Raw genomic sequence first — 25,170 nt, forward strand, 5'->3', positions numbered from 1 at the left:
TGCAAGTAGTCACTCAGATATTGTATATTTTCCAAAGACAAGCAAAAAAAAAAAAAAAAAAGACTATTTAATTTAGATTATTTTATACACTGTCCTTTTATCTTCCCCTTAATTCCTCTAATTTCCTTTTTACTTCAACTTATTTATTTTCTATAATAAACGTGTATATACTCTATATTTATATAAAAACATTTTATTTTTTGGCAATATTGTAAATGTTCCAAAACCAAGCCAAAAACAAAAAACTGTTGACTGTTGATTAGCGCAAGCAAGAGGAATGCACTCGCGAATCGCGCACTACATGCGTATGACAGCACGCGCACGCGCGCGTCTCTGACAGACAGAAGGTTTCGCCATTTTGAATAAACATAAGAACGATTTTCATTTTCTGCTCCCCGTTCCTTTCATTGCTCGAGATATCTCTGCTTAGTGCTTTACAGCAGAATAATTGTTTGAAAATAATTAAATAAATAAACGAGAGAGGGGAAACAACTTTTTTTTTGCGCGCGATGGCTCTCGCTCTGTGCAGATAGTTAAGAGGAAAACGGTCTCGTGGCAGCTGCGGGGTTTCAGAGAGAGCGCGCGCGGGGCAGCAGCAGCGCCACCGCTGCACGAACCTGACTAGCACTAACTGACAATCAGTGCCAGCAGCCCGTCTGCAGACACACATCGGGGGTAAGTTAGAGTGGAAAAACTGCCTACCTGTTTGGATAAATAGCCCACCACGGGCCGGCTCTCCCTGTTATGCAACGAGCCGTGGTTGTTTATGGATTATTTGGGTGTGAAATGTGTCAGTTTAGTTTCCACTCAGGTGCAGAAAAACTTCTGAGATTCGGCTGAAGTTAGCCAGCTGAGGTAGCAAAGAAACTGAAAACATCCCGTTCTTTAGCGTTGAAAATGCCATGCTCGCGTTACAGACCCTCTGACCCTCTTAGATTATTAACGAGTGTGGATCTGACTTGATTCGTTCGAGTTTGCGGATCTTATAAAAACACGGAAACCCTTTTTTTTGCTAATGTTAGCCGCTGATGCTAACGGGGCCCAGTTGTAAACATGCATATATTTTCTGCTTAAACTCTTATTCTGAACTTCAAAATGCCGTATATGCCGTTTTGATTTAAGTGAATCTTATACGCTCTATGAGGTGGGAAAATGTTTTGGTATGTTATTGACTTTGTAAACACTTGATCCAACTCATGTTGTCATTGGCAGCCACTTCAGTAGTGCAGAAGTCAGTTGATCCTTTGCAGTTATTTTACTATTGAGTTATACAACAGGATCCTGACCATTCAGTATGTTGATTGATTGCAATCTCACTTGGAGTTTTGTAATGCGTGAACATCCCCCTGGCGTCAAGGGGTCAGCACATGTTGCTAGATCAACTACCTAGGTAATTATGCAGCTTCAGGAGACCAGGTTCTGCAATCATGGCCAACTTATTTGACCTCAGTTGCTGTCAGAGATTCCCCCCAACATCCCTGCTCGTGTCTGCATGTTTTGTTTGGAAATGCTGCATGCTAGTTCTATTTTTGATGGATTGTAGAGCTGACTTTTGCTTTCCTGTTTAGAGTTTATTGGTAAGTGCTTTGGGTGTTGTTATTGCACTGAACAGCATAGTGTGCCTGTATGCACCAGATGAAACTCCATGATGTCCACATAAAAGGAGGAAAAAAGTCCCCTTGTATTTTTGGGCACAAGTGACCTAAGTGTCTGAAGTGCTTCAGCTTGCACAGCTGCAGATCAATGATAGAGCTTCTTTCCGGTATGGTGTGTTCTCTTTGGTATGTCATCAGATGAATATGTAATGCTCAATAAAGCTGTTACCAGCTGCTGTCTTTAGTATGGCATACACACATGAAATATGGCATAGGTAGGCATCTTTTTTGCGAGAAAATGTAACGTCTAGTGGCACCTTCTATTTTTACCTTCAAAAGCGGTGAATTTGGTATTTTCATTGGTTCTAAGAGCATTAGGCTTGAAATTTGATCACAAGAGAATTATTCTTTGTTGCATTAACCACTCTAGTGCCATTTAAGCAAATGCTTAAAATAACTATATGTCTGCCTGAGAGTCAGCATGGGGTACATTTGTGGAAGAGAGTGTGTATGTGTGTTTGTTCGCTGTTGGCAAGGATATGTCTTTAGTACAAACAAACACTTGTGCGCTCAAACTTATAGCCCACATTTTCAACTCTATCAACAGCATTTGTGGCATAATATTGCTTACCAATTAATTAACAATTAATTTCGTCCCTCTTTTTCTTTAAATAAATAAAAGACTTGAAAATCTGGTTTATAGTGAGGCATTACAATGGAAGTCAGTGGGGCCATATACAGTATCTCACAAAAGTGAGTACACCCCTCACATTTTTGTAAATATTTGATTATATCTTTTTATGTGACAACACTGAAGAAATGACACTTTGCTACAATGTAAAGTAGTGAGTGTACAGCTTGTGTAACAGTGTAAATTTGCAGTCCTCTCAAAATAACTCAACACACAGCCATCAATATCTAAACCGCTGGCAACAAAAGTGAGTACACCCCTAAGTGAAAATGTCCAAATTTACATTTACATTTATGCATTTGGCAGACGCTTTTATCCAAAGCGACTTACAGTGCACTTATTACAGGGACAATCCCCCCGGAGCAACCTGGAGTTAAGGGCCTTGCTCAAGGGCCCAACAGTGGCATCTTGGTGGTGCTGGGGCTTGAACCCCAGACCTTCTGGTCAGTAACCCTGAGCCTCAACCACTGAGCCACCACTGCCACAAATTGTACCCAAAGTGTCTTTTCCAGCACTGCTTTAACCCTCTGCTTTAACCCTCTTGATGACATCACAGAGCTGGTGGATGTTAGAAACCTTGTGCTCCTCCAACTTCCGTTTGAGGATGCCCCACAGATGCTCAATAGTGTTGTTGCAGGGCGGAGGGCAGGGCTGGGTCGTGATCCTACACACCCGGTCCTGTATTAGGCTAATTATGCCTCTGTGAGGTTTAAAGGCTGACTGCAGAGGGCCGTGCGGGAGAGAGAGATTGTTTGCGGACATGTCCGTCATGTGTGTGTTTGTGTCTTCTTTTAAGTTTACTATTAAACTATTTATATTGAAAAGCCGGTTCTCGCCGCCTCCTTTCCATTGAATACCTTTACAAGGGTGTATGTCTGGAGACATGCTTGGCCAGTCCTTCACCCTCAGCTTCTTTAGCAAGGCAGTGGTTATCTTGGAGGTGTGTTTGGGGTCATTATCATGTTGGAATAATGCCCTGCGGCCCAGTCTCCGAAGGGAGGGGATCATGCTCTGCTTCAGTATGTCATAGTACATGTTGGCATTCATGGTTCCCTCAATGAACTGTAGCTCCCCAGTGCCGGCAGCACTCATGCAGCCACAGACCATGACACTCCCACCACCATGCTTGACTGTAGGCAAGACACACTTGTCTTTGTACTCCTCACCTTGTTTCCGCCACACATGCTTGAAACCATCTAAACCAAATAAGTTAATCTTGGTCTCATCAGACCACAGGACATGGTTCCAGTTCAGCATACTGTTTGCAGGCTTTCTTGTGCATTACATTTAGAGGAGGCTTCCTTCTGGGACGACAGCCATGCAGACCAATTTGATGCAGTGTGTGGCGTATGGTCTGAGCACTGACAGGCTGACCCCCCACCCCTTTAACCTCTGCAGCAATGCTGGCAGCACTCATACATCTATTTCCCAAAGCCAACCTCTGGATATGACGCTGAGCACGTGCACTCAACATCTTTGGTCGACCATGGCGAGGCCTGTTCTGAGTGGAACCTGTCCTGTTAAACCGCTGTATGTCTTAGCCACCATGCTGCAGCTCACTGTCAGGGTCTAGGCAATCTTCTTATAGCCTAGGCCAGGGGTGCCCACACTTTTTTGTGTGATGATCTACTTTTAAATGACCAACTCAGTAAGATCTACCAACTAAAAAACACAGTTTCATAAAAAATTCAATAATGCTTGTTCGGACTACTGTATGTATCCCTACATAGAATTCATCTTCTAATTAATTATAAAATATATAATAATGTTCAATGTTGATATCTTTCAGTTTTAATACTAAACCCAAAACAGCACAATAGATTACAGTAGCCAGGGCATTTACCTTATTCTGATGACTTGCATAGAATGGAATCAGACAGTTTTGCATAATCCCAGAAGCCCTTAGAAGCCCTTAGAAGGTGCACACATAGTTGTCATGGCAACTGAATAAACAAAAATCTCACCTGGTCAAAATGTACTCGTCAAGTGCAAGTCAGAAAGAAAATAAAAGAAGGAAATAATTTTTTTTTATTTTTATAAAAATTTAAAGAAAGTACATTGAAATTTTGTGCGATCTACCAGCATTGCCTTTGCGATCGACTGGTAGATCGCGATCGACGTATTGGGCACCCCTGGTCTAGGCCATCTTTATGTAGAGCAACAATTCTTTTTTTCAGATCCTCATAGAGTTCTTTGCCATGAGGTGCCATGTTGAACTTCCAGTGACCAGTATGAGGGAGTGTGAGAGCGATGACACCAAATTTAACACACTTGCTCCCCATTCACACCTGAGACCTTGTAACACTAATGAGTCACATGACACCGGGTAGGGAAAATGGCTAGACATTAATGGCTGTGTGTGGAGTTATTATGAGGGGACAGCAAGCTGTACACTCACTACTTTACATTGTAGCAAAGTGTCATTTCTTTAGTGTTGTCACTTGAAAAGATATAATCAAATATTAACATATATCTGTGAGATATTGTATGTATATGTTAAAGTGCTCACTTTTAATGTATAGTCAAAAGAAGTAAACAATAAGCACGCAAACATGATTTTAGTGTGAGAAAATCACTTACTTTTTCTGTGAAAAGTTAAATCCAAGTTTACTGCTTTGTTGCCATGATAACAGTGTTGTAAACCCTAAAACGACCATAAAAATAATGATTGAAACAACTTTAGAGCTTTTTTATTCTGGTAATCAACATTATGCCATGCATGATGTTGTTTAAGTTTAAAATACTGCACCTGGAATATTCCTTTAAAGTTTTTGGACCAGCCTCATTTACTTTAGGGTCCTATGATTTCCGTGATGTGGAAAGCAGTCATAAAAACTGAATTTATGGGTAAAAAACTGAATGTCATGGAATTTGACATCAATATCAAATTATTTATACATATTATTTAAAAACCGTAATAATATTGTATCAATACTAATTACATAAGCAATAAAGTGTTTTATTCAGCAGCAGTTCTGTTGTTCACGTGACCACAAGCCCATAACGTCAGACCCATATTTACGTGCATTGGTGGAGGAATTGCTTAAAGGGTTAGTTAACCGAAAAATGAAATTTATGCACCCTCATGCCATCCTAGTTGTATATGACTTTCGTCTTTCAGCCAAACACATTCAGATTTATATAAAAAAATATCCTGGCTCTTCCAAGCTTTATAATGGGAGTATATGGTACCTTAGGTTTTGAAGCCCAAAAAAGTGCATCCATCCATCAAAAAAGTTATCCATACGGCTCCAGGGGGTTAATAAAGGCCTTCTGAAGTGAAGCGATGCACTTTTGTAAGAAAAATATCCATATTTATAACTTATTATAATTAACTATAATCACTGGCTTCCGGTAATGGCCGTCCACGCGTTCACTGTAGGTTATTTTTTATCGATTAATCTAACGACTAATTTGTCGATTTTTCTAAAGAATTTGTATTACTATTACTTGATTAATATAACAATTAATTAACCAGAAATAAATATAAAGAAACTTGTCTTTTTAATATTTCAATATTTTATTAAATGATCTTCTCTTAAACACAAAAAAATGTACAAGAAACAAATTGTACACTGTAGGGTATTATTCTGCAAAAAAATAGCCCCAGTCCAACAATAATTTTATTTTGGGGAGATTTTATGTTGGACTGCTAAACTCGAGGTTGCACAATCTTTTGATATTCCTCCTGAAAGTGACTTGAATTTTACATTAGTTTAATTTATTTTGTTGTTGGTTTGCTAAATGTAGATTACTTTAATTTTATTTTGGAGTGATTTTAAGTAAGAACTTGTTCAATTCGAGTAAAAGGAAAATGCTATCTACATTTAGCAATCCAATAACAAAATAAATTAAATGTAAAATTCAAGTTACTTTCAGGAGGAATATCAAACCATTGTGCAACCTTGAGTTTAGCAGTCCAACATAAAATCATTTTACAGTAAAATTAGTGTAATTTGAGTAACACAAATGTTTTTCTAACAGGAATAACTAAAACTTGAGCATTCTTAATCAACTCTCATTAATTTACACACCACTCTTACTACCACATACACACAATCTCTCTCCCCTCCTCCTTTTCCTCGCCTCCCTCCACATTCCACCTCTCCTCCTTTATCCCCCCCCCCCATCTTATATTAAAATTAGTGCAATTCGAGCATCAGTTAACTTTTTTTCTAACAGGAATAACTAAAAATATTGGAATCTCAATTAAATCTCAGTGGGGCAAGGAATATAATTGAAACGATTTACAGACTGTAACAGTCACACAGTTTACTCCATTTTCTCACTCATACATGGCCGTTAACGTAAACAGAAAATACTAAACGGCCAAATAACCAAATTAGATGATGCACGGGGTAAAGTTATGTTAGCAGTGGTGCAGAAATTACTTTTAACATGAGGGCGATGAGGAAACATTTAGAAAATCTATTTTAAGTGACTACTACTAACAGAAACGCGTGTTGTAATACTAATATACGTCATGCTAGGGTGGGGACAAAAAGTAAACAGGACTTACGGTGCTGCCGTCTTGACAAGTGCTCCGGGATGCTTTCGCTTCAAGTGTTCGTTCATGCCGGTTGTACTGCTGTGATAAACCATTTCCAATTTTCATAGCTTACACACCACCACATTTTTAGGTCTCAGGCTAAAATACTCCAACACTTTAGATGACCGTGGTTGAGTTTTTTTTATTTTTTTATCTGCAGCTTGTTCTTTGGGGAATCCATGCTTAAACCGGGTGCTGCAATTTAAATTATTTCATTGCGACACACCAACGCATGTTATGCAACTCGATGTATTTATGTAATCGATGATGTCGATGAATCGTCCCAGCCCTAGTTCACTGGCTTCCTCTATCCTCTGAACTTTCACATTTGTCACTTCTCACCGGAGCTTACGCTACACCTACGTCATACACCGGAACTCAACACTCGTGAATGTGCGGACGGCCGTTACTGGAAGACAGTGATTTTAGTTTATAAAGTTATATATTTTTCTTACAAAAACGCTTCGCTTAAGAAGGCATTTATTAACCCCCTGGAGCCGTATGGATTACTTTTTTGGGTTTCAAAAACCTATGGTACCATTCACTCCCATTATAAAGCTTGGAAGAGCCAGGATATTTTTTAATATAACTCAGATTGTGTTTTGGCTGAAAGAGACAAGTCATATACAATGATTCCTCAATTTATCTGACAGTGTGTAATGTGTGCACGTTTTGTGACAATTTTGCGTTACCGCGATAGAGACAATCCAAAATGTATATGCAAATGTAAATGCAGATTTCTACCGGTATATTGCCCACCCCTAAGACAGTGCTTCTCAAATAGTGGGGCGCGCCCCCCTGAGGGGGCTCGGAGCGATGCCAGGGGGGGCGCGTGTGACCTCGGGGAACATGCTTTTTTTGCAACGAAGAAGAGCACACAGCACAGAGCCGGAGATATGAAGTGCAGATAACAAACCCGTGAGACACCATGGAAAAATATTTAACGGGGATGAAAAGAAAGGCGGAGAAAGACGGAGATAATGAGAAAAACGTAAATCTCCCGAAAGCTAAGACGAGGAAATATGACGAAGCGTATGTAGCGCTTGGCTTCACTGTGACTACGGTGGGAGACGAGGAAAGACCGGTATGTTTACTGTGTCTAAAAATGTTGGCACAGCACAGCCAACATGAAGGCAGCATGAAGCCAAATAAATTAAGGCGTCACTTAAAGACATTACACCCCAATCACGCTGATAAGCCGCTTGAGTTTTTTCAGCGAAAACGTGCCGAATATTGTCAACAATCGTCCTGCTTTGTGAATGCTACTTCAGCAAACCGTGCTCATAGTAGCCATTAATCCTGACTTCCTCATTTTGATAAAAAGAAAAAACAGCACAAATTGTTTTATTCATTTTTGTTTTATAGGTCAAAGTGTTTTATATATTGTGCTCCGGAGTTAATGTTGCTGATCAATTTGAATTTATTATTATTTATTGATTATATAAAAAATAAAATTTAGTATCAAATGGTCAAAAGAAATTTACAGTTTAAATAAGGATTGCATTTTTTTTTAAATTTCAGGCAAATTGATGCACTTTAAGTCTTTTCTGTTACAGACTAAAAAACAATGTTAATAATGTTATTCTTTGTTGTAAGTTGATCTGTATTTCTTTTTTTTTATGTTAATAAGGATACAATGTTATGCAGAGGTGTACTTTTAACAATTTTATAGACAAATGATACTATTTACAGTCATGGTGGAGAGTTGGGGGGCGCGAAATGTTTACTTCTTCCTAGGGGGGGGCGTAACAGAAAATAATTGAGAAGCACTGCCCTAAGACCAGGCCACCTTCTTCCATTGCTCCATGATCCAGTTCTGACACTCACATGCCCATTGTAGGTGCTTTCGGTGGTGGACAGGGGTCAGCATGGGCACTCTGACCGGTCTGTGGCTACGCAGCCCCATACGCAGCAAGCTGCAATGCACTTTGTATTCTGAAACCATTCTATCATGGCCAGCATAAGGTTTTCAGCAATTTGCGCTACTGTAGCTCTTCTGCTGTTTTGGAGATGCTCTGACCCAGTCGTCTAGCCATCACAATTTGGTCCATGTCAAAGTCGATCAGATCTTTATGCTTGCCCATTTTTCCTGCTTCCATGAAATACAAGAACTGACTTTTCACTTGCTGCCTAACATATCCCACCCCTTGACAGGTGCCATTGTAACAATATAATAAATGTAATTCACTTCAACTGTCAGTGATTGTAATGTTGTGGCTGATCAGTGTATATTTACCATTGCATAATATATTATATAATGTTATACTATAAATTATATACAGGTTGGCTGGGTAACAAAACAAACAAAAGGAAAAAAATATTTTGATAATTAAAATCTAATTTGTTAAATTTGTATGAATGACTTTGTCTACATGAAGCACAAATAGTAACAGTTGTATGGCAATTAATCATCACATTCGTTGAGACCAAAAATAGGCAATTAATAGACATAATCGCAATTATTTGTTTGACAATTAATTGTCAGCCAAATTTAATTATCATGACAGCCCTAATTTTTATAATAATTGTAACCTTGTGAATGTTTTTGTTAAAATGTGTATGAAATTTCAAACAGTGACAACATATTTTATCATTATTAAAAATGCAATTTCATGACATCATATAAATTGATAGAATGTGAAATTTTAAATTTATAAACAGCTAAAATGTAATTAAAATGATATGGTGAAATATTAAAATAAAATGTACAATATACAATATTGTGTGAAATCATATATATGAATAGGCCCCCTTTCTCGATTTGCTTAATGTCTTTTTCAGTTGCATTATGATTTCATGTCGTCAAAATCTGGCGAGTAAAAACTAAAATGTACTAGCCAATGGCGATACTTTCAACAACGTGACAGTTGATGGTTGAAAATATTTTTTCTTTTGATTTGATTTACATGAATTAATTTGATTAGACAGTTTTTTTCATGATACAGTGTTGTTCAACTTAAAATGAAAAAATTTTATGTAAAGCACAGAATTGGGGGGAAAAATAAAACTGATTTCATAGAGCCCTACTCTAACCAAATTGTTATTTATTTTTTTAATAACCAAACGAGTCAAAATAATTTTTGGTTGTAATCAACATTATGCCACAAATACCATCAATTGAGCTTAACTTGTATTGAACTCAGAATATTCTTTGAATATTTTCGTCTTGCAGTGCTGTACAGAGTGTATTGTATATTTCATGGTACCCAGAGAATGTGATGCTATGCATTATATGTTTAAACATTAAATATTAATTTGTCATACTTTGTGCTGTGCACCTTTTGCAGACACATTGGCTTGTCACATTGGTTGAAGTGTTTCTCACGCCACCTGCATTAATTTATGAAAGCACAATTTGCATTTGCACTTTCACATTCTTGTTTCCTTTCCACAGTGTCAGTTCTTCTGAGGCGTGTATTCGAGGAGGGCGTGGTGGGAAGTTGACCTCATGCAGATTGATGCTAGGTCATTCTGTGCTGTCTGCATTCTGCCACTCAAATGCCTGTCTGCCTGTGGAGGAGGTGTAACTAAGGATTCACACGTTTCATCAGCTGGTAAAAATATATTTATATAACAAATGCTAGAAATGTTCATTGGTTTGAGTTCTTTCACATAGGCTCAGATAACAGTTCTTTGAGAAAGCTGTGTGAAATATATCACCCTGGGTGTGATGCATGGATACCAGTCATCCTGTGGGAAATGTTTACTTGCTTTGTTCATGACCAGAGTTGTTAGAAAATCTAACAGCCAAGGTCATTTCAATCAGCAATGAAATAAATAATTTTTCCAGTTGTTTCATGTTTTGTTTGAGTGGGATGTGTAAGTTGGATGCTTTAAAGGACCATCAATTATTTTTGTCTGCTTCCTCGATCTTCTATTCTCCAGATTCTCTTTCATCTGTTAGTTTTACTTGCTATGTCTATTCTTCGTTCCTTCCAGGCTCCCACTCCATTTTTTTTTCCCCCTCCATTCTCCTCTCCTCTCTTGTTCACTTCAATAATACAATATTGCTCTGGCATGATGATGCATCCATGCCACTAGGTGTTAGTATAAATTGAAGAGGACTTCCAACACAACATTAAAAAACATGACTGAGTGCACTTTTAAATCATTTCGAAAAGAAATCTCTTGTATGCCCTATCATGATTTTTAATGATTTTCTCTTCAGGTCTGTGCTTCCTGCTGCAGCGACCACCATCATGTTTTGGAAGTTTGACTTGAACAACACCTCCCATATTGACCAGCTGCTGGATCGGGAGGGCGTGACTCTGAGAGAGTTGATGGAAGAGGAAGATGTCCTGCAGGAATGCAAAGCACAGAATCGCAAGCTCCTGCTCTTCATCTCCAAGGATCACTGCATGCAGGAGCTGGTTACCCTCATCACAGAAGAGCCTCCTGCTGATCTGGCGGAGAAAACACGCTTCAAGTAAGAGAGAGAGAACGGCACGTGGTTTGGCACCTCACTTTCAAGGTCACTTTTAAAGCTGTTTTGTCAGTGAGCTCATTGTACTTAATATATTCCCTGTGGTAAAGGGAAATAAAATCATCCAGAAATGAAAATTCAGCCATCATTTACACACCCTCATGTTGTTATGTAATCTGATGATTTTCTATCCTCCACAGAAAATGAAAGGCAATGTTTGGCAGAATGTGTAGCCGCATTTCCTTACATTGCATCTTTCTGCTAATGTTGTCCTTTTGTGTTCCTTTGAAGAAACTAAGTCTTATGGGTTTGGAACAACATTAGTGTGAGTAAATGATGACAGATTTAAATTTTGGGTTGAACTATATTTAAGTGTATTTTATTGGGAAATACCATCATTGGTATTTATTGAGTAAATACACCTGGCAGTAATAACGTGCTACTGACTTCTACTGAGAATTGTTAAATTACTACTGTAGGGGATAAGTGCTGTTCACTGGCAGCCCTGCATACTTGTAGCTCCTAGATACAGGAGCGCTATAAACATTCAGGTAAAAACCTTCAAGTTAGCAGAAGAGCAGATTATTTAGGAAAGTATGGACAAAACTGAGAAGGTGCATTTTAAAATGAAAGAGGAAGAGGAACAAATAAATAATTGTTTAAACGGTCCTGTGTAACATTACACCTGCATAACATTCTGCTACCCTTGCACTATAACAATTGCTGTGCTTTGCACCATAAATATGATAAATACAGTCATGATTTGAAGGGCTGAAATGTCCTCATCGGTTTTTGCATGCTGTGTTGGGACCATATGGTGAGCGAGAAAGAGAGATTACGATTAATTTGAAAACTAAAATAATTTAGTTGGTGTTATGTAGGAGGCAGGCAGAATCATTTGTCTTGAAATGAGCAAGCAGATGCTCTTTTATTTTTCTTTCCAAGTATTGTGAAATGTTGTTGCATTGAACGAGTGAAATGTGTTCTTTAACAACAACTCGTCATAAATAAACAGTTCTGTTGGATCCATATTTTTTACATGGTAATATTTTTGTCAAATGCAGAAGCCTACAATATGATGCACGTCGCTGAAACAGAACGCATTACCCTGCAGGCTGTATCATTTGTGTAATTGATTTTCCCTGTAACACTAGCACGGAGTTGACCAGAGTTTATTTTAGTGGTATATGAGTGACAAAGATGATCAATAGTGCTACAGAGCAACTATCTGTTACATCTGAAATGCTTTCGCTGAAAACCCCTGAAGTTAGCTTGTTTGTAAAGTCAAAGGCCAATTCAACATAGAAGCCTTTGGTTTGTTGTTGTTACTGCTTGGAGTTCCACAACTTATAAATTAGAACTGTTGGAAATATAGACTGTTTGTCTGGTTTTATTTTTTCAGGTTTCCAAATATTGCATGTGAACTCCTGACCTCTGATGTTTCTCTTATCAATGATAAGCTGGGTGGAGATGAATCCCTATTGGAGAAGCTCTACCACTTTCTGGAGCAGGAGCCACCCCTTAATCCCCTGCTGGCCTCCTTCTTCAGCAAGACCATTGGCAACTTGATTGCACGCAAAACAGAACAGGTATGCACATTTGATCTTGCACTAGAGGACATGTTGTACAAAGCAGATCTCGTGCCAAAGAAATCATGAGTTTACATCACCTGTGAAATGCTGGACTATGAGGTAAATAGAATTCAGAGATGTCTCAGTCGCTCACAGTGACCATAAAGTCACTAAAGGTGTGTTTTGAGAGATGTAAAACCCAGATCAATAGAAAGCATTGTGATCTCTTAAGCGGTGTTCACACTGACATCGATTTGCAGCAACACCGTGACTTGCAGTCATTCATTTTTAATGAGAGTTGGTGATTTCCAGTGATATGAGCAGCAATGTGTCAAAGTTGAGCAGCGAAACAGTGAAAAAGCAGCAAATGCATTAACATCCAAGACTGCAGACACCAATCCACCCACTGATACTATTGGATGCTGCTGTTGATTTGCAGTGCCTACTAGCAGTCAACAGCACAGTGACTTCGACATCCAACAGTTTAATTGCTGTATTTGCTGTATTTTCAGTTAGTGAAATAATTGTTGGTCGGTTGTTTTTTTGTCGTCCTGCAGGTAATCTCTTTCCTAAGGAAAAAACACAACTTTATCAGTCTGGTGCTGAATCACATTGATGCCTCAGCAATGATGGACCTATTGCTGCGCCTCATCAGCTGTGTAGAGCCTGCCCCGTTAAGAATTGAGGTCCTTAAAGTAAGCACCATAATTCCTTCTATAAATGGACAGTATGGAACTTGTGTCATTGGCACTCTGTTTATTAATGGTGTGTCGATAGTTGCTGATTGTCCTGAAAGTTACCTCTGACACTAAAAGCAATGTTGTGTTGACACCATTGTCAAGAGAAAGCCAGACTTCTGACTACATGAAAGCGTAAAGCAACTGAAAAAGTTATTAAGCAAACCTAGAGAGGGGGGCCTATTCATATATATGACTTCACACAATATTATATATTGTACATTTTATTTTCATATTTCACCTTATCATTTTAATTAAATTGTATTTGTTTAAAATCTTACAAATTGATTGATATTACCTTTAAGAAATATTACACAAAAACAGTGATTTGATAGTTTAATTCAGACATTGACCCACATTTGGTCTAATTGCTGTTCAACCAAGGCCTGGTTGAATCTTCACTCATCAGTCATTATTGAGTTGTGATTCTAATATGTAATAATTATGTAAATGTGTGTTTTTGCAGTGGCTGAATGAAGAGAGGCTCATCCAGAGACTTACCGAACTCATGCACACAGGGAGAGATGAAGAGGTACAAAAATCACTCTTTCCAATTAACTTTTCACCTCCACCTCACATGATTTCAATTGTATATTAAAGTAAAAAAAAAAAAAAGCATTACAAGAGTGATAACGCACTAAGGCATTATTTCCAAATTATTTGTCTGCAGAGACAATCTAATGCATCCCAGACTCTTTGTGACATCATCCGTCTCAGTCGGGACCAGGCCAATCAGTTGTCAGAGGTCACAGATCCAGACCCCTTACTCGCTGTCTTGGAGTCGTAAGTGTCTAATTTGATCATCTGTAATCAGAGATGGTCTCAAAGTCACTTTGGTGGGCCACGTGTAAAGATCTACTTACTCAATAGTGAGCGCAGATGGAGTTTGTTTATCTGATGTAATCATTATTTTTGTATCTCATCATCTCTGATTGTTTTGGGGGTTTTTTTTAGACAAGAGAATGTGGCAGAGCTTTTAAAGAACATGTTTGAAGGGGAGAGGACTGAAGCGTCTGTCGTCAATGGAACGCAAGTGCTTCTTACGCTGCTGGAGTCACGGAGGCCAGGGTGAGTTCATCTGTGCCAGGGCACAAACTCAAAATAAACATCAAAATAACAGCCTTACTTGGACTTGACCTTGCTTCGACAATCATCTGTTCCCCTGTGTCTCATTTGGTTAGGCTGGAGGGTCTGATGGACCTATATTCTCAGGGATGTGAAAGGTCTTACACTGTCAACAGCAGTATTTTACGTGCTATTGAGCCTCATCTAAAGGACTTCCAGCAGCTCCTACTGAACCCTCCTATGGTATCATTTCAGAATTTCAGAATTTTTAAGGGTTTGTTCAAACATACTGGCTTGATTCTCTTAATTTATTGAACACAAAAGACAAAGCAAGTATGTTGGCTGTTAGGCTTGTGACCCAGCTTTGCCTATAGGTTTACGAATAGCTTAGTTTGGAGCACAGGTGACATTAGTTCTGTTCCAGTTCCTATTGAGCTGCCTTGCTGTCTACTGCCTACATATACATAACTCTAAGCCAGCTTCTAACCTAAATGGAATTTCGTAAGTGGCTGATCTGGAATGCTTTTAATAGGCAGGAATTATAATAATGATCTACACATGAAGTGCCAAGGAGACTTGACTCGTAAATAATTCTTCTCAGTTTTTGTATCAGGAGAGAGTCTATGATGTCCTATAATGCTGTCTCAGTAGGCAGCTTACTAGTTTTGGAACAGAGCCACTATCTCAACATTCACCGACAGTGTTTTGTGGTGTTCTGCTGAGAGTGGCTGCCTTTAACAATGTGTCAATCTCCCTCCCTGTCCTGTGGAGCAGAGAAGTGCAATACTCACTACGCTGGGCATTCTGGAGCAGCCTCTGGGAAACTCCCGCCTTCATGTGGCCAGACTGGTGGCTTCTCTGCTGCAGACTTGTGACCTCAGCATCTGCCAAGAGATCTGCAGACTCAACACCATGGACCTGCTGTTGGTAATTCACTTACACACACGCACACACACACACACACACACACACACACACACACGCATACAATGAATACTGCAGACTCAACACCATAGACTCTATCATAGACTATTTTCCAACACCTTTTATTTAATTCTCACTTCCTCTCCCACTCTCTGCTTGCAGGATTTGTTCTTTAAATACACTTGGAATAATTTCTTGCACTTGCAAGTTGAGCTGTGTGTGGTGTCCATACTGAACCACTCTGCCCACACGGAGTTCCAAAACCCAGGCCTTCAAAACCACAAGGAGAGGTCAGCAATGGGCACAGGCAGCAAGTTGGAGGAGGGAACACCTGGACAAATCTGCAACTCAGACCCAGAAACCACACCCATTCAAGATGCTCTTGTCACCAATGTAGGTCTTAAAGTGAACTGGTGTGATTTGTCTTTTCACTCATGATTTTCAAAACCATCTGTCAGAGGAGCTTAGAGGAAACGGATATTGGGCCATTTTACTGTTGCATACTGATGCAAGTATTACTATTACTATTGCTAATGCTAGGGTGAGGGATTTGAACAAACCCCTTGTCCAAAATGTAAAAAATTTATACTTAACTGCATTATTTTTGCTACGGACATGAATGAAACATCCTTTTCTAAGCAATTAGACTTTTAGTTTTTGCCTGCCAGATGATAAAACAGGCAAAAATCTGAAAGTCATATCTGTGGACTAGAATAGCATTCTATATCAGGACTGTAGAGGATGTGCTCTATTGACATGGGTCAGCAAGCAACCACAGAGACATGTTAAAAAAAAAAACACTAAGAACACATTAACAACCACATATAAATGCCCTGGCAACAACTCACAACACCTTAGCATTGTGGTAGGGAATTTTGCACAAGCAAACATGATCTAATCAAGTGTCATTCTTGTTCTCTGCACTGATTCTTTTTTAAATCATACATTTATTTATTTTTTTTCATTTCCGTCCTGTTATCTACACTGTCTTTGTGTTTCCTGTTGTTCATGTGACTTCTGGCTCTCTGCTTTCCCCAGCTCTTCCAGCATTGCCAGCTGGTACAAAGGATTCTAGATGCCTGGGAGGAAAATGACAAAATCCAGTAAGAGCCTCTCATCTGTTTTCTGCCTGTGATTTATATACAGTGTCTCTCACACGTGTGACCTGTGTAGCTGATCCCCAGTTCATCATTACGTCAGTCGGATTGTTGGAGGTCTGTTTGTTTCTTCTGTTGGTTGAATGTTGTTTCTCTTTCTTCATCTCCAGGGCTGAAGGGGGCAGACGAAGGGGAAACATGGGTCACTTGACAAGAATTGCAAACACTGTGGTTCAGAACCTGGAGAAAGGGCTGGCTCACTCCCAAATGAATGATCTAATTAAAGGTTTTTAGTGCTAGAAGTATCATGGCTGACCATGGCTAAAGGTGTGTATGTTATTACAGAGATGTTAATGTGCTTGTCCATCTACAGAGCTGTCAGAGGACTGCAGAGGTCGCTGGGAGAGTTTTGTGGGTGAGACTCTGAGAGAGACCAACAGGAGAAACACAGTGGATTTGGTGAGGGAGAAGCATAACATTCACACATACGTTTTATTCCATTGGACAGCACCAGCAATATACAATACAATAGTCAGTGTAATGCTGCAACCCCAATTCCAAAAAAGTTGGGACAGTATGAAAAATGCTAATAAAAACAAAAAGGAGTGATTTGTAAATTGTATTTACCATTTGGTATATTGAAAGGACTACAACTAAACATTATATGATGTTTTACCTTGTGAATGTAATTTTGTATTTTTTTTTTTTTTTTAAATGTACAGTTATTTCAAATCAGATGATTCCAACATGCTCAAAAAAAGTTGAGACAGTCGTGTATTTGCCACTGTGAAACATCACTATTTCTTCTTATAACACTTAAGCATTTGGGCACTGAAGACAAGTTTAGAAAGTGGAATATCCCCCATTCATCCATTATGCACGTCTTCAGCTGTACAATTGTACAGGGCCTTTAATTGTACTTGCCATATTATGTGCTTCATAATGAGCCACTCATTCTCAATTGGAGACAGGTCAGGACTGCAGGCAGACCAATCTAGCATTCGCGCACACTGCTTACACAGCCATGCACTTAATCCATGCAGTATGTTTTTTAAAGTTGTCCTGCTGGAAAATGCAGCGACGTCCCTGGAAAAGACAGTGCTGGATGGCAGTATATTTTGCTCCAAAATGTTTACGTATATTTCTGCATTAATGGTGCCCTCACAGATGTGCGAGTTACCTATGCTAGGGGCACTGACACACCCCTTGCCCATACAGACTCTGACTTTTGGACCTGACGCTGATTACAGCTTGGCCATCTTATTAAGACAGGTTATAATAATAACTTAATAATAATAATAATAACTTTTATTTATAGGCGCCTTTCAAGACTCTCAAGGACACCTTACAGACATAATCAATTTTACAATAAGAAAAGATAAAAACCTAAAATCACATATAAAAATGTGCAATATCATAGGAATATATACAGTCATAATAAGAGTTATTTGTAGTAACCTAATTTAAAAAGGTGGGTTTTGAGGAGGGACTTGAAAGTGGAAAGACGATCACAATTACGGATATCTGGCGGTAAATAGTTCCAGAGTTGTGGAGCAGCACTGCTAAAGGATCTGGACCCCATAGCAGTAAGACGAACAGAAGGTATCACAAGAGAGAGAGAGGAACAGGATCTAAGAGTGCGGGTAGGAGAATATATATGAATAAGATCTAGAAGATAGGAAGGTGCTAGGCTATGAAGAGGATTTAACAAACAAAAAATATTTGCCCTGCATAAAGTGAGATTTTGTCTTATTTTGTCTTATATATATATATATATAGACAAAATCTCACTTTATGCAGGGCAAATATTTTTTGTTTGTTAAATCCATGGTTAAACCTTGCTGTACATTTAAAGAGCACATGCACAAGACATGATCGTTTGATGCATATAAAGTCCAGATTCACTATATATATATATATATATATATATATATATATATATATATATATATATATGAAATCATGTTTAATGACCACAAAACAAATAAAAATATTTAATTAGCAAATAACACTACCTTCATTTAAGAAAACTTACAATAATTTTTTTCTTTTTTTTCTCTGCGCATGAATGCAGCAAGCAATGTCAAAGATGTTACCTGCAACCATATATCTAAACCAGTGGTTCTCAACCTTTTTTGAACAAATGCCCCCCTGACCTCTTAACGCAACTAACCTAACTATACAATAACGTAACTAACCTAAATGGCCAATGAAAAAGCAGCGGTTGTTGGCGCACTCAATTAGGCAATATATGCTAGGCTTCAAATTTGAATAGCCTACAAACGGTCATTTGATTTCAAATGACGAACAAAGACGACAACAGCTCGGCCACCTGAACTGAACCGAAGAAAAAACGGCGTCAAAAACAGCCACTTTTTTTTTATTAATTACGGTCATTAGTGTGGGCGCTCTGGATTCCGCGTTATGTACAGAAAAAGCCGGTGAAAGTGCGCCTCTATTTTGCGCTGAAAATTCTCTGCCTCTTAAAAGCATGTGTAACTTAGGAAGCGGCTCTCCTGGCATATCCTCCTGGTGAAGTGGCAGCAGTAATCCAAGCAAGACGAAGACATAGGCTAAGGAGAAGAGCTGAAAAGATTTTTGCGCAGGCCGCCTGTTGAGTACCTCTGAGTAACGCCCCCATTTGTGCCTGAGCCCTCTCTGCTGCCTCGTTCACACCGCCTCCAACATTGTCCAAACGCTCCTAGGGCGGTACCGCTGAGAAACGCTGATCTAAACAAATAAAAATATTGAATTAGCAAATAACACTAACTTCATTTAAGAAGAGTTACAATAATTTTTTTTCTTTTTTTTTCTCTGCGCATGAATGCAGCAAGCAATGTCAAAGATGTTATCGGCAACCATATATCTAGAGTTTGAGCTCCATAACCTCAGGCCTATTGCTTATATCGTGTTGTACGTTTCACTTCTTGTTAATGTGTGGATTTGGCTTTGGAAACTGACCAGCAGTTATGTGCCACTTTATCTCGAAGCAGAAATCGAAATCAACAAGCGGTCGATTAAGAGAGATAATTCCGCTATGAAATTCTCTATGCGAGAGCAGAAATATTTACTAATCAAATGCTCAATTGTACAATGGGTGCATGAAAGCAGAATGCTGCACCTGCAAATTAGGACACACTGATCTGCAAGATCATACATGTTAACAGGGATTTTTTTTTGTTTGTTAGCCAGGATTCATGAAAAAATGCATTACCAATATACAGTATTATTAAGCTTACATATTCAATTAAGGGTTCTCTAATGTTCGCAACCCTGCAGAACCGGGCCTGCATCTAGCTGGCAGCTGCGCTGACATGGTGCCAAAATGATAAGATACCTTACTTCTCTATTAATCTCATTCTCGAATAATAGTGTAGCCTACTGGCTCACCTTTTGCTGCATGTATCACATCCTCGTGCTCTCTGGCAATGTGACACGTAAGATTCCAAAAGGAATATTTGCTAATTCTCACGGACTCTCCACACTTCCTTTCGATTTCCTCATTCTTATCTTTGATTTATACTTTGCATTTATTGAGGTTATAAGGTTTGTAACTTCACTAAAACAATGTTTGAGCTCCATAACCTCAGGCCTATTGCTTATATCGCAGATTCACAAACCAGAAAATCACAAAGCATATTCAAAAAGGCACAGTCTGCTCAGATAGTGACGCCCAAGAGATCGAAGATGACACGCATTCAGAAGTGGTTTTCATCTTGCCCTGTACGCACCGAGATTTGAATATTTTAACTATCGTGCACCGTAGTGGGTAAAATGCCCAAAATCCTTCCAATTTGGCTTTTGTTGAACATTGTTCTCAAAGTGCTGGATTATTTGCTGAAGCATCTCTTGGCAAATTGACAAGTCTCAAATGATCCTTGCTCTTGAAGACTAGGCTGTTTTTAGAGGCTACCTATAAACACGATTGCCTCACCCTGTTTAACATCTCCCATTTCACATCATATTTCAACTCGTCAAATTGTTATTAGTCTTAAATTGCCGTCTCAACTTTTTTTAGAGCTTGTAACAATTATCTGATTTGAAATTACTGTACATTAAAAAATCTATTTAATTCACAAGGTAAAACATTATCTAATGTTTAGTTGTAGTGCTTTCAATATAGCAAAGGGTGAATTTAATTTACAAATCATTCCTTTTTGTTTTTATAAGCATTTTTCATACTGTCCCAACTTTTTCGGAATTGAGGTTATAAAATATAACGATATGTTTGTGAGTTCTGTCACGACACTTTCTCTCAATTTGAATGAATTTGATTTTAAATTTTGCGTTGATTAACTTTTTAATATATGTCATATACATAGCTTTTCACCTAGATTGATGCTGATTTTCTCTTGATTGGTTCTCATCCTGTATTCCAGGTGAGCACCCATAACTTGCACTCATCTAGTGAGGATGATGACATGGAGTGTCCCTTCCCCAATGATCTGTCCATCCAGCAGGTGAGAATCATCAATTACACATGATGTGACTCTACAATCTTTTCATTGAAATGTATGCAAAAAAAGTTCCTACTCCATGAAATATAATGATAAAATAAGATAACTCACCGATCACTGTGACAGCTCTAGATTCTGTAAACGGCAAACAAAAATGTGTCTGTGGGCCACAGTCACTGATGCTTTCTTCCTGTCAATCATTTTGTGTTCTTATAGTATTGTAGTTACAGCGAATTATTGAGGCTTTATGACATTTTTTTTGCCTTGTTGTTCATAATAGTTGTAGGCTGAGGGCGCTATTTTCCTGCAGTTATTTTTAACAAACATTTTAGCTCATATGGCAACTTCGGAGTGCGGGGCTTTGGAAAGAGATAGTGTAGCTTATTCAGTGGCTCAGTCTAGTGGAAGTAGAACAGCTAAAATCGCTTACAGCACATTTAAAGTAGAAGTAGAACCGGTATATCGGTTTTACTGATTAATCTGTGCTGATAGTTGCTTTATGGAACTATCGGTTATTATTCCGATAGTTGTGATAGGTGTTTTTATATAGTTTTATATATATATATATATATAAAACTATGTACACACACACACACACACACACACTGGTGGCCAAAAGTTTGGAATAATGTACAGATTTTGCTTTTATGGAAAGAAATTGGTACTTTTATTCACCAAAGTGGCATTCAACTTATCACAAATAAGTGTAGTCAGCACATTAATAACCTGAAAAATTACTATTACAGTGTTCAAAAAACCAAAGTGTTCTCATAAAAAAAATCCTCCACGTGCAGCAATGACAGCTTTGCAGATCTTTGGCATTCTAGCTGTCAGTTTGTCAATATACACAGATGACATTTCACCCCACACTTCCTGTAACACTTGCCATAGATGTGGCTGTCTTGTCAGGCACGTCTCACACACCTTACAGTCTAGCTGATCCCACAAAAGCTGAATATATATAATAAACCTTATTCATCATTAAACTTAATCTGGTGAATATATAGGCTAGAAAAATCTTACATTTGTAAATGCTGTAATATAGAGCATTGTAACGGATCCAAGTCTCCATAATTTTAAAATAAGAATCCCTTGAGTGGTTTGGGCTTGTTAATAGATGAAAGTGCCTCATTATGCACCAAATCTGAATTTTTTTGTGGATATTATTGGGATTTTGGATGCACAATAAACAGCACCTGGGATTTTATTCATTTTGAAATCTTGTGGCATCTATGTCCGTGCTTGTTATAGTAAGCAAAGACTAAGACATTTTTTTGCATTCCATAAATCGATTTTTAAAACTATCGGCCAATTAATTTGTTATCTGCCTTTTCTACCTCCTTAGTAATCGTATCGGCAAAATCCACTGTTGTTCGACCTCTAATTTTAGCTTGTTTATTGTTTTTCTTACAGGCATTCTCAGATTACCAGATTCAGCAGATGACAGCCAACTTTATAGATCAGTTTGGCTTCAACGATGAGGAGTTCAGTGAACATGATGAAAACATCAAGTGAGTGTTAAATGTGTTGTGCAGAGTAGACCCATTATTTACATGTATGAAGTCTTTAAACATTTCTTAGCTCAATAAAAAGAGATTGTGACTGCAGAGAATTGTTTATGTACTCATTTTCATCCTTTTTGATTATATTTCTAAGTGAAGAAGACTTTGTGTGGTGGATATTGATAGTGATTAAATAGAAAGAGATGCAGAGCCTAATCCTTCCTGTAATACTCACATCCTCTCTCAATGTATTTCAGTGCTGCGTTTGATCGAATTGCTGAAATAAACTTCAATATAGACACAGATGATCATAGTGTAAGTGATTTGTATCACAAGAAATACCATCTGTTATTTGAACCACCAAAGGATAGATCTCTCAAATATGACATTCCTGTTATCGTTTACTCACCCTAATGTTGTTCAAAACCCGTGTTACTTTCTTGTGTGGAACATACAATGCGAAATCAGGCACAATAATAGCCTGTCACCATCCACTTTCATTGTATGGAAAAAAGATGCAAAGTGAGTAGTGACTGAGACTGAACATTCGACCCAATATTTCATTTTGTGTTCCACAGAGGAAAGAAAGTCAAATGGGTTTGGAACAACATAAAGGTGAGTAAAAGATGGCAGAATTTTCGTTTGTGGGTGAACTATCCCTTTAAACCTGCTTTTATAGTTTGTTTTGATTAATTGTTTGGGTCGCTGTGTTCCTTTAGGCCAATGCTGTGGCTTTTGAGGCGTGTTGTAAAGAGAGAATACAGCAGTTTGATGACTGTGAGGAAGAGGAAGATATCTGGGATGAAAAAGAAATCAACTATGCAACAAAAATCAAATCCAGATCAAGGTACACAACTGCTGACGTGCATTAGGAAGTAGATTGTGTTCTTTTGTTTATTTGTTTAAATTACATTTATTCAGGAGCACAAATGTGTCACAAGACATGCATGCATGAATGTTTTTTCTTTTCCCCAGGTTTGGGTTGTCTCTTTATTCAGACAGCTCACCCAAGAGTGCCATGAGAAATGGAGGTGGAGACCGCAGGTCGGCCTCTAAGGAAGAGGACACTGAGGGAGATTCCAGTCCTCTCTCCACACATACACCGGCCAGCAGGACTACAGAGTCCCCACAAAGTACGTGATACAAAGTAGCGCCCATAACTTGAAACAGAATCTTTCAGATAAATTAATTAACGTGTGCGTGTGTGTGTGTTGTACACAGACCAAGGCTGGACGGCAAGTTTTGCCGAAACAGAGGGCAGCTCTTCTAGTTCCTGGGGTGGCTCTCCTCAGCAGGACGGAGAGGGCCAGCAGGAGACTGTCTGGGCCACCTTCACAGAGTTCCAACCTTTTAGCAGGTAAAGGATCTTTGATTCAGGTGTAAAATGCTGCTCGTTGCTCTGCATTGGGATGTTTAATGAAAATGAGCAGTGTATTATTGCTTATATATTGATTTCTCCACAACAGCACAGAATCCAGGCAAACTGAGGGACAGCCTCAACAAGGCCAAGAGAAGAACTGTGAGTGTTCACTGTTTGCATGTGTCTGATTATTAACTCTGTTAAGAACTTGGGAAGAAATCACACTGATGTCATGGAAGAGCATGCTAACTCAACCAGACTCGCCAACACAGTTTTCACAATCCCACATTTACCTGATGTGAATTACAAACAAGGTTAAACTTTTGAAGCTCAGTGATTTGGACTTTAAAAAAGCCTTGATGGCTACAACACACATCACATACATAATTCCCCACCCACAAGTAGCTCATGTTTTGATGAAATCTTGAATCTTCCAACATATCCTTCATCAGATTTCACTTTTTATTTCTACATCATGCATTTGAAATAGCTTTGGCATTCCTGTACTCCAAATTGGCTTGTGGAAAGTCTTGCTGAAAGGGTGTGTCTTCCACTCAGTGGCTGATAGCGGTTCATCTACAAGAGAGTGGGGGGCAAGTCCTGAGCAGAAAGCTCCACTGATGGCTTCAGACAGCAGCTCATCTGGAGGCTCAGAAAGTGAAGAGAACCCTGGAGAGAATAAAACTGAAGGCTCCCCTAAAACAGCTGCCAAGCAGACAACACCACCTACAAGGTAAAAACACTTATTGTAGTTTCAAAATTAATATTTTCTAATGTGGCTGTAAGCTTTTCCAGACAAAAAAAGGGAGTGGGGAGAGTCTTCTAATAATTTCATAGGATATAATCTTTCCATTTCAACTATTTGTGGTGAAAATAATTGTAGTGTGGTAATTTAGTGATGCTGTCTAGCCAGATAGTGCTCTTGTATTCTGAACATAAATTTGTCATCACGGAATAGTCTTTGGTTTTGATTGGCCCAAAAGGCAGGGAGCCCTGTTTTTAATAATCTGTAATTTACCATATTTTGATGTTTTCTCTTTCTTTAAGTAGTTGGTGGTAATATTTTGTGCTTGTCCCTTTGCAGTGAAGTGGCTACTGAAGCTCTGGAGAAGCTCAGCATCACAGACAGAGCTGATAATAGCAGCAAGTCTTCAGCACCTACAGAAGACTCAGACACCACTGTGACGGAGATGAGGTAA

General features: G+C 38.7%; 1 protein-coding gene across 3 annotated transcripts in view; it reads left to right on the forward strand.

Moving 5' to 3' along the window:
- The first annotated feature begins 352 nt into the window (after positions 1 to 352).
- LOC127638759 (serine/threonine-protein phosphatase 6 regulatory subunit 2-like) overlaps positions 353 to 25,170 on the forward strand; it is a 28,358-nt gene continuing 3,540 nt past the window's right edge. Inside the window, exons 1-23 of one of the 3 annotated variants that reach the window (XM_052120473.1) lie at positions 353 to 675; positions 10,230 to 10,389; positions 11,004 to 11,261; positions 12,661 to 12,847; positions 13,387 to 13,524; positions 14,033 to 14,098; positions 14,237 to 14,349; positions 14,521 to 14,634; positions 14,748 to 14,874; positions 15,406 to 15,558; positions 15,718 to 15,948; positions 16,594 to 16,658; positions 16,823 to 16,938; positions 17,026 to 17,111; positions 21,032 to 21,112; positions 22,523 to 22,620; positions 22,869 to 22,926; positions 23,331 to 23,458; positions 23,587 to 23,744; positions 23,833 to 23,968; positions 24,078 to 24,130; positions 24,530 to 24,704; positions 25,056 to 25,166. In XM_052120473.1, coding sequence (XP_051976433.1) covers positions 11,035 to 11,261; positions 12,661 to 12,847; positions 13,387 to 13,524; positions 14,033 to 14,098; positions 14,237 to 14,349; positions 14,521 to 14,634; positions 14,748 to 14,874; positions 15,406 to 15,558; positions 15,718 to 15,948; positions 16,594 to 16,658; positions 16,823 to 16,938; positions 17,026 to 17,111; positions 21,032 to 21,112; positions 22,523 to 22,620; positions 22,869 to 22,926; positions 23,331 to 23,458; positions 23,587 to 23,744; positions 23,833 to 23,968; positions 24,078 to 24,130; positions 24,530 to 24,704; positions 25,056 to 25,166 — 2,621 coding nt within the window. In that variant the 5' untranslated portion in view covers positions 353 to 675; positions 10,230 to 10,389; positions 11,004 to 11,034. Of the gene's footprint in view, positions 676 to 10,229; positions 10,390 to 11,003; positions 11,262 to 12,660; positions 12,848 to 13,386; positions 13,525 to 14,032; positions 14,099 to 14,236; positions 14,350 to 14,520; positions 14,635 to 14,747; positions 14,875 to 15,405; positions 15,559 to 15,717; positions 15,949 to 16,593; positions 16,659 to 16,822; positions 16,939 to 17,025; positions 17,112 to 21,031; positions 21,113 to 22,522; positions 22,621 to 22,868; positions 22,927 to 23,330; positions 23,459 to 23,586; positions 23,745 to 23,832; positions 23,969 to 24,077; positions 24,131 to 24,461; positions 24,705 to 25,055; positions 25,167 to 25,170 lie in introns of those variants that run through there. The other 2 variants (XM_052120474.1, XM_052120475.1) reach the window with 2 other exon arrangements.

Source organism: Xyrauchen texanus, chromosome 47 (genome assembly GCF_025860055.1).
Source record: "Xyrauchen texanus isolate HMW12.3.18 chromosome 47, RBS_HiC_50CHRs, whole genome shotgun sequence".
Classification (NCBI taxonomy): Eukaryota; Metazoa; Chordata; class Actinopteri; order Cypriniformes; family Catostomidae; genus Xyrauchen; species Xyrauchen texanus.